At 40.4% G+C, this 10472-nt stretch overlaps 1 protein-coding gene across 1 annotated transcript; it reads right to left on the bottom strand.

The window, feature by feature from the left end:
- Nucleotides 1-4434: 4434 nt before the first annotated feature.
- Nucleotides 4435-5265, bottom strand: LOC136042393 (uncharacterized). Its single transcript, XM_065727373.1, has one exon. It carries the CDS (start codon nucleotides 5263-5265, stop codon nucleotides 4435-4437), a length of 831 nt encoding a protein of 276 aa, XP_065583445.1.
- Nucleotides 5266-10472: the final 5207 nt, after the last annotated feature.

Here is a 10472-nt window from a genome sequence, read left to right as displayed (position 1 = left end):
TAGATGTGATAAAGACTTAACCAGACTGGACCCGCTCTCTTTGGGGAATTTAGGGGGGCCAGTGCTTTGGCAAGTTTGGTGCTTCTGGACGTGCTAGGATGATGAAAATTGGTAAGTGTGTGAGGGACCTGCACAAATTGACTTGATAAAGTCGTTTTCCCCGATTTCACCATCAGGGATGCTGAAGTTAGTGGATAAATTAAAAGAAATGAGGTATTTTTAACTTACGAATGGGTAAGTAGTAAGTAGTAAGACGGCATTAGACCCTTAGGGTCCAAACCAGCGGTGCTGATCTCCGTTTCATGGCCCTTCAGCCAGAAAGTGCAATGGGGGGTAGGGGGCCAACTATCCTGTGCTTTTACACACCCTTCCTGCTTACCTTCTCCATATTTCCCCATATATGTTACTTTGTATTAACCAAGTGACATATAGCAATCGCAAATTCTGTCGGTCTGTCGGTCACGGTTTTGCTACTTTAGGCACTTCATGGTAAGCTAGGACGATGAAATTTGGCAGGCGTATAAGAAAGCGGACCAGATTAAAATAGAAATAATCGTTACCCGATTTGACCATCTACGGGGGAGTGAGGGGACCGTTAATTCGGAAAAAATAGAAAAATTGATGTATTTTTAAGTTACGAACGGTTGATCAGGTCTTAATGAAATTTGATGTGTGGAAGGATATTATGTCTCAAACCTATTATTATAAATCCCAACCGGATCTGGTGACATTGGCGGGAGTTGGGAGGGGGAAACCTAAAATCTTGGAAAACACTTAGAGTGGAGGGATTGGGATGAATCTTGATGGAAAAAAATAAGCACAAGTCCTAAATACATGATTGACATAACTGGAACGGATCTGCTCTCTTTGGGGTAGTTGGGGGGGGGGGTAATTCTGAAAAATTTGAAAAAATGAGGTATTTTTAACTTACGAACTGGTGATCGGATCTCAATGAAATTTTGTATTTAGAAGGATATCGTGTCTCAGAGCTCTTATTTTAAATCCAGACCTGATCTGGTGACATTGGGGGGGGCAGTTGGGAGGGGAAACCTAAAATTTGGAAACACTTAGAGTGGAGGTATCGGGATGAAACATGGTGGGAAAAATAAACAAAAGTCCTAGATACATGATTGACATAACCGGAACGGATCCGCTTTCTTTGGGGTAGTTGGGAGGGGGGTTAATTCTGAAAAATTAGAAAAAATGAGCTATTTTTAACTTACGAATGGGTAAGTAGTAAGTAGTAAGACGGCACTAGACCCTTAAAGTCCAAACCAGCGGTGCTGATCTCCGTTTCATGGCCCTTCAGCCAGAAAGTGCAATGGGGGGTTGGGGGCCAACTATCCTGTGCTTTCACACACCCTTCCTGCCTACCTTCCCCATATTTCTCCAGGTACCCATTTAGAGCTGGGTCGACTCTGGCTGAGCTTACAGAGTAACATCACTGACCCCTGTCCCATACTAAATAACTGGGATTGAACCCGTGGCCCTTGGACAATGAAATCCCATGCCAGCGCAACAGCCGCTCAGCCAGGACGGTATTACGAATCGTTGATCGGTTCTTATTGAATTCCGATATTTATAAGGACCTCATGTCTCAGAACTCTTATCTTAAATCCCCTATGGTACTAAACCTCTGATTTTGCTTTTTAATGAATCTGTTGATTCATAGAATTTTGCTCGAGCTCATGCCATATGAGCTCTTGGCTCTTGTGTGCAATTGTGTGCTCTTGGCTCTTGTTCGAGTGTGCAATAAATTTATCTAGCTATCTATCCATTTTTACTTGCAATCAGTGTTTTAATATAAATCACTATGAATATGCCCTTCCATCGCGTTCAATGAAAAGTGATGAAGATACTAGAGCCCTTGAATCTACCTTCGAACAAGATTCTTGTAGAAATATTCAAACAGAATGGGGTAGTGAATTTGCTAACCCTCAGGTCTGAGTTTTTTATCTAAAAGTAAATTTCTTAAGCAAAAAATTACTCCAAGACAATCTCCTCATAAAGCTCAATGGCTGGGAAAAAATAGGGGAGACAAAAATACCAACACAAATAAATAAAAACAAAATCCAAAAAATTGAGTCACCAACTTTAATGATCCACGGAAATGACTACCTAGGGAGTGACAAGAAATGACAAACTAGGCAGGGGGTAGCACATGATTTCACAAACTCAATTAAATATCCAACTTAATTCAGAGACATCAACTCTAAGGGAAACCAGAAAAAAAATTATTTACCAGCTAAAAAATCTCTAACATAATTTTTGAACATTCCAAACGAGTTGCAGCTTCTTGCAAACTCTGGATCCAGATCCTGTTGCAAGTTGTCAGAGGGTTGAAGTCAGACCTCACTGATGGTCGTGAAGAATCTTGCAAAAATCTAAGCAAAAAATTACTCCAAGACCATCTCCTCATAAAGCTCAATGGCTGGGAAAGAATAAGCGAGACAAAAATACCAACACAAATAAATAAAAACAAAATCCAAAAATTGAGTCACCAGTTTTAATAATCCACGGAAATGACTACCTAGGGAGTGACAAGAAATGACAAACTAGGCAGGGGGTAGCACATGATTTCACGAACTCAATTAAATATCCAACTTAATTCAGAGACATCAACTCTAAGGGAAACCAGAAAAAAAATTATTTACCAGCTAGAAAATCTCTAACATAATTTTTGAACATTCCAAACGAGTTGCAGCTTCTTGCAAACTCTGGATCCAGGTCCTGTTGCAAGTTGTTAGAGGGTTGAAGTCAGACCTCACTGATGGTCGTGAAGAATCTGTAAATTTTTCGAAGTGCGGGGATGATAAATCGATTGATCAGGAACAAAAAATATATTATTACACAGTGCAGCTGTAAAATAAAATATGAAAGAAGAACAAGAAAGAAAATAGTGATTATCAAGCAAGGGTTTGAATGAAGATCTGTTAGTTTCCTGAATAAGAGTCCTTGCCTTATCATAAAGTTTTGAAAGTGGCTTCAGAGACGATGGAAAAGTTGACATCCAAATAACAGAACAATATGAAACATAAGACTGAACTAGACTGCAGAACCAGATTCTAATAATTGATTCTGGAAATATGTGTTTGAGCATTCTAAGGATTCCGAGACTCCTGGATACTTTCATTTTAATCATCTCAATATGATGCTTGAAGGAAAGATTTTCGTCAAGCAAGATGCCTATAAATTGAACGTAACTCGAACGAAATCAAATCCACACGTATAAAAGGTTTTATTGAAATATAATACAACACTCCATCATAGTTATAGTCCAATAAAGGTTGTATTGGCTGAGCGATTGATAGCACTTCGAAATTTAATCTTGAGATCTTCTATATTGAAAAATGCTGGTACTTCTATTAAAGATTTAGATAAAATTATGTTAGTTTATAATCAACGCCTTCATCAATCCCTTTCCATTCATACTCCTCTTGAGGCTTTTGACGGTAACAGAACATTTGAGATTTTTCTTCAACATTGTTTCAATGAGGGGGCTGGGCAATTGAAGCAAAGGTAGAAATTTAATGTTGGTCATACAGTTCAAATCAATAAAACGAGTAGTATTTTTGAAAAGAGGGATTACTTGTGGTCTACTGAACTTTTTAAAGTGTCAAGGTCTTAGAAATTATTCCTGACACGTATTATCTACATGATATGAAAGAAAAAGAGGTTTTTGGCGGATTTCACGAGTATAACTTGCAAAAAGTTAAAAACAATGGAATGTATCAGATTGAAACGATATTAAAGAGTCAAACTCGTAAGGGTTAGATACAGTTGCTTGTTCACTGGCTAGGATACAACTCTGATTGTGATTCTTGGATTGCCGATGAAGACGTTCACAATGCCTATTGGACATTCATATCCAACGTCTCTGAACCCTCTGAGATGGTTTGAATGAAAAACGTGATTTTTGGACAAAAATCCCCCCCCTCCCACCGTCAAATTCGATAGAAAGAATGAAGTTGCTCCTGATGATTTTATTCTTGAAAATACTTGCGATATTCTGAGAAAGATAGTACTTATGATATAAAAGTCAAAATAACTAATTGGCCACTGTATTGTAAGGAAGAGGAATGGACAAAATCAGTTAACTCTAATATATATCCGCATCTTACCCTAAAATACAAGGAATATGGTCGTATGACTGATTTGTGTCGTGCTACCAATAGTTAAATCTCTGTTGGTAAGAGTGATGCATTCTACTTTGACTATTCAGTGGATCATGGTATTGTTTACATTACCATTACATTACGCGTTTCCACCTGTAGACTAAAGAGGGGATGTTGAGCTCCCTCAGCCGTTCACTACAGGGCTTGTTTTCCATACCGGCAATCAGCTTAGTGGCCCTTCGTTGGATTTGCTCAAGAACTACCTTGTCCTTTTTGAATCGAGGGGTGGCCAGGATGGTCCCCACCTCCAATCTCGGTCTTATAGTCCCTTGTAGAGCTTGGTGATTACTTCTCTACTTCTGCTGGTAATGCTGTGTTTAATGATGCCTAGGGCTCTGCTAGCATGGGCTGAGATCTTCTGTGAGTGGGAGCTGAAATTTAAATGGGAGTCCACATACACTCCAAGGTCTCTCTCCTCCTGAACATGCTCCGGTATCTGGTGAATCCCAGGGTATTGGGTCATAAGGTACTGTTGCTTGTGGTTGTTGTGTCCAAAGTATATGATCTTGAATTTTTCAGTGTTGAATTCCAGCAACCATCTTTTGAACCTGGAGCACGTGTGGTTGAGATCAGTTTGGAGGGATTGGAGGGTAGAAGGGGTGTTGGCAGGACCTATGAGTTTTGAATCGTCCACATAAAGAGTGGTTTTGTTACTGGTTATAAGGGCTAGCTCAATTATGTATATATTGAACAGGGTAAGGCCCAGGACACTGCCCTGGGGGACCCTGCTGGTGAATTTGACTTCATCAGAGAGAGCTTGACTGTTTGGTCCTGTGGTCACTTTCACTTGCTGTGTTCTGTCCCTCAGAAAATCCTCGATCCAACTGATCACTTGTGGACGAAGAGATAGGGTACGTCGCCTGTGAATGGGGTAGCGGTGACAAACTTTGTCGAAAGCTTTGGCTAGATCAAGCAGGAGTATATCCACTGATACTCCTTTCTCTAATAGGTCAGTTACAAGACTGTAAGACTCAAGAAGGTTTATATCCACCGATCTCTTAGAACAAAAACCATGCTGGCTGCTGCTGATGAGTGAGTTAGCCTCAAGATGGTTCATGATGTGTTTGTTGACAATTCTCTCCTTGACCATGCATACCACACAGGTAAGGCTGATAGGTCTATAGTTTGCTGCTGAAGTTTTGCTACCCTTCTTATGAATTGGGATGACTATTGCTTTCTTCCCATCCCTTGGAAGCTTCCTTGTGTTAGCAACAAGTTAAATAATTTTACCAGGGGTTCTGATAAGGCAGGGCTTAGTTCCTTCAGCAGTCATGGACTCAGACCATCATGTCCAGTCGTTTTGTTGGCATAAAGCTCCTTAAGCAGTTTGGTTACTTCTTCGAGTGTGACTGGTGAGTGTAACATTGGAAATTGAGCGTGAGCCTGTTCTTCTGGTGGGAGGATTGATTGGGGGCCATTCTTAGAAAACACTGACGCGAACTGCTGATTCAAAAGGTTAGCTTTTTCGGAGGCGCAGGAAGAAACTGAGCTGTTATTTTCCGGGTCTGGTACTGAGTGTCTGCCTGGTTTACGCAGGGAGATATGTTTTCAGAATATCTTAGGGTTTTCCTTGACATTTTTGGCCATATGTTCTTCTTAGTTTGCAATGAGTTTCCGCGTTTCTTTTCGGAGGAGGTTCCTGGCGGTTTTGTACTTCTCATATTCTGTTATCGTTTTTTGTTTCACGAACTTCTCCCAAAGTTTTTTCTTCCTATTGCATAGTTTCTTGATTTTTTGGGTGAAGAAAGGTAGAGTTTTCAGTTTCTTTTTCCATTTCACGCTGGTGTGTTGGGCTTGGCTCTCTAGTAAGGTATTTTTTAGGGTTACCCATGAAGCTTCCACATCATCTGAGATCAGAGTTTCCAGATTGGCATCTATCAGCTCTTTCACCATCATCTTGCAATTAGTAAGGGATTGCTTAGGATATTTTGATGGTTTGGAATTGACTTGCATAGATGAAAGGACTGGCATGTGGTAACTGAAACCAATTGGACTGAGAGTCTCTGTCTTGATCACCTTTTCCGGGTCATTGGTTATGACCACGTCGAGTGTTGAAGGACTTTGTCCCGGACGCATTCTTGTCGACTCGGTTATTGTTTGGTACAGAAAACTATCAGCAAGGACTTGAATTAGTAGGTTTTGTTCAAGGCTCGACCTGGTCATATCTTGGCCATCTATCTACGACACGCCTGGGAGGTGGAAGTCCCCTGTCATGAGCAAAGTTGCCTTTGAAAAGTTGCATAGTATGAATTGCGTCATTTCAGCAATTGCTCTTTTAGAGGACAGCTGGCATGGACTATTGGGGCTCTTGTAAATTGAACTTAGGACGAACATTTCATTGGGTAGGGGCAGGTATACCCAAATGGCTTCAATCCAGGGTAAGTAAAAATTCGGAACAGAAATTTCTTTTACCTGGGATTCCTTGGAAGCTAGAACAGCAACTCCTCTTCTGTAGTTTCGATCAGACAGATTGCTGAAGAGGTTGTATCCATTGGGGCAGATTGAGTCTTCTGTCAGTTGAAGTCTGGAATTCTTAGGGTAAATTTCTGTCAAAGTTGCAATATCTATGTGACTTAGTTCGAGCACTGTTGCCAGTTCTTGCATCTTGTTGGTGATAACATCGACATTTTCTGTCATAATGTTCACAGGTTTTCGGATGTGTCTGGGCGACATTCGGTTATGCACACTATTGTTCTAACTTACAGTTGAAGTGGTTGAATTACAGCTGAAGTGCACGGGGCTGCTATTGAGGGACAATGTAGAGGGTCATGGGGACGAAACTGTTAATTCACTATTTTTACTTTCACACAAGTTTACTGTTACATCGTTATTATCACTCTGACATAGTCTATTTACAGGGGTGCGAGACGGTAGGAGGTAGTGGCTATTCTTCCATACTCGAGCAGCTTGCCTTCGAAATTGCTCGAGTTTGCCCTTTTTTTGTGATTTCTCCTTTTCTAATCTTCAGGTCTGTTTCTCCCTTCGCCTGTCTCTTCTTCATCTCCTACAACAGGGTTTTTCTGGCGTTGTGATCTTCTTTGGCGCTGTCACCATAGAATCGAATCGTCTCTTTGCGCTGGTAGGATACATCCAGGAAAAGCTTCTTTTCAGTAAATTTGGCTACCGTGAATAGGACTGGTGGGTGTCGCTGCGGCTGCCCAATCGTGGGGGTCGAGGCTGGTAGTCTCTTCACGGTGAAAAACTTTGGTCGCTATTTTGTAGGTGTCCTGGAAATATTTGTCAAGGAAGTGTTCGTCACTTGCTTGGATCGGAATCCCAAATCCGACAATGTTGAGTTTGCGTCTTCATCTGTCTTGCTCGCTTCTGACTGTGCGGCGTATGTGTTATTTTAGTGCATCTGGTGCGAGTTCTGTCACTTGTGCAGTGATTGCCTAGTTAACAATCGCTTTTACCTCGCTAACATAGCATTTCTTGGCAAGTTCCTCGTGGATCTCTTTGAGGCCCTTGTTGACAGTTTACGTTGTGCTAGCAATATTCTCACGTACTTCTGTTTTGAAAGATTCAATAGCCTTGGTTCGGATGTCTGCTTCGCGAACAGGTTTGTTTAAGATGCACCGGGGTTAGCTCCATTCACAGCTCATAGTAAGATTCATTTTCCTTAGCAGGACGTACTGTTCATTGCTTAATCCTTGGCACTCGATACATAATCAATTGGGGTTATTATCACAATTTACGGCTTTTGAGTTCTTGTCCAGGCTTTTTTCACATTCTGGGCACTTATCCTGCTCTTTTCTCGTGCTCTCTCGCTGTCTCTTTTTTGGTGCCATTTTGACTGGTGGGCTTCTCTTACATGTGGTAACACTGGCACTTAAGGGAATTTCACTTTCAACGTAGCAGCGCCTTCTTCACCATATTAAACATCTAACAACAACAAACAAGAGAAATATGTCAAAAGGTTGGTTGGATGCTAAGTTTGAATTTCTGATACAAATCTTGCTGAATAATTACAACACCACGCGACTTTCACAAGCAAATTAATATTAATTAATTTCGAAATTGTTATTCCCAAGTAGGGGTAGCTCTGTGCCACGGTTTGTTGAGTAAATACCAAGGGTCCCTGACGCCAGTATACTCGTTCTGTTGTGCATTTTCGGCCTTTGGCTTGCTTTGACTGATATTGTGCCTGATGCAAATTTTCCCAGACTCCTGCATCTACCAAATTGCTTGAGAGTGTTTATCAATCCCCTTTTTACCCTGCTTTGAATTTTAGTTCTGTGCCTTCTTTTGATTTATTTTGTTTGCTTAATTTATTATTGACTGAGGGCCCCCCTCTGCTTGTAGTTTATTTGTTTTATTTATTTGACATTTGACTTCTGTTTGTGATTTGGTTTTGTTGTTCTACCCAATTACTTTTAACTCTTTGCATCTTTCTTTTTTATTTTTTTATTTCTTTTTTTTTCCAAAATTTGTGATGACTGACAGGATAATCAGTAGTCCTGCATCCCCTGACCCATATAACTCTAGTATTAGGATTTTGGTGTTAGGAGTTGAAGGTCTAAATGACACCAGTAGGTCTTTGAAATTAAGTAGCAGAACAGTTATTGCAAGAAAACTGTTTGAACACCTCCAAAATCATGAGTGCAGGGGCCATTATGGGTCAATGCTAGAAAGACTTGGACCAGATGGCTCTATTATCATAATAGCTGCAAACCAATCAGTAGCTACTGCTATACTTTCTATTACAAATATAGCAGTAAGTGGATGTAAAGTAAAGTTTGTGCTTAGTCTTAGTTCCAACCCAGCTTCAATCAGAAATAGAAAAGGTAATGTTTTTATCCAATCTGAGGAGGTCACCAATCAGGATTATTTTGTCAAGGAGATCCAAGTCAGCAATAGAATAGAACAAGCAACATTGGCCTTTAAAAACCAAAACCCATCAGTTATCCCTTTGGTTTGCACCTTCAATCTGGATCTTCAGTTCCCTCTGAAAATCTCTGTTTAGGGTGCAAGGTATATAGTTAAGCAGTTTATTCTCCAAGCAATACAGAGCTTCAATTGCCAAGATTTTGGCCACATGACTTCAAATAGTTGCAGAGGCAGAAGAAGCCTACTATGTATTGGTCAACACACACATAATGAATGTCCCCAATCCAAAACAGTAAAACAAGATCAGGTTCTCAAGTGCCCAAACTACAGTGGCAACCATGCTGCTAATACCAGGGAGTGCCCAGTTTTCATGGAAAAGAAAGCTATTGTAAACTATTCTTTTACCAATAATGTCCCCATGAGAACTGCTGCTAAGGCCTTGAAGAAGGGACTTCCAACACAAACAAAGCATGTCCCTATGGCCCATAAAGACTCGTTCCCTCCTTTGGCACCTAACCACCATCCAGATGAGGACCTAAACAAGAATTATATGACTATGTTTGAAGGTGTGGCTGGACAGATCTCTGATCTAACCCAGATAATAACATCACTTTGCAAACTAGTCTCAGAGATACTCCCAGTTGGTCTTGAAAATGCTGCCCTCAGCCTGGCCAACATTGCAGAAAACCTAAACAGAGTTAAATCAAGCCCTACAACCAGTAATGCCCCTCCACAAACCAGAAGCCCTGGCAAAGTTGAAAAATATGTAATGAAAGGAGGCTATACCTAGCCCAGAAGGCAGTAGTAATAAGATACAGAGACCCAGGTTAGCTCCCTCACATACCAATGTCTAGCTCCCTTCCAGAGCTCCAATTAAATATCTGGGGATTCAACCAAAAGAATAGAACTCCAAAAAATTTAACTCTATTCCAATAAAAAATGGCCCCGCTCCCCAACTGCAACACATGTGGAGCATATGAAGACATAATTCACATCATCTTTATCTGTAAAAATATGAAAAAGAGTAGAATGTAGTAAGAATTTGATGTGAGAAGGCATTTATTGCATTTTGTTTTGGGACACCACACGTCTCCTCCTTGGGTAGGCAACTAAGCACAAACCTTTAGGTAAATTTGTTAAGACTACTGGTTTGGTTCATTCACTATAAGTTAATTTTTCCACCTATTTAACAGTCGATTTATGAGTTATCCTATTTATCATTTAAGATTTATTTTATTTGGTTAAATTTTTATATTTGGTTGTATTAGACTGGTTTTAATGTGTAAAATTGTATTATTTATTAGAATTGTGTTGTATATGTATTTCAATTGCTGTTTGATGATGCATAGCTGCAGTTTTCTGAATCCCAATTTCAATGCAGGCAGTTGCTGCAGGCAAATAACCCCCCTCCAGTAGCAAGTCAAGTAATACTGTTCTGGTTCAGTGAATACTGACTGAAGTGACACCCAA

The sequence above is a fragment of the Artemia franciscana genome, unplaced genomic scaffold, assembly GCF_032884065.1.
Source record: "Artemia franciscana unplaced genomic scaffold, ASM3288406v1 Scaffold_1224, whole genome shotgun sequence".
Lineage (NCBI taxonomy): Eukaryota > Metazoa > Arthropoda > Branchiopoda > Anostraca > Artemiidae > Artemia > Artemia franciscana.
This window is presented reverse-complemented; position numbering and strand designations above follow the sequence as displayed.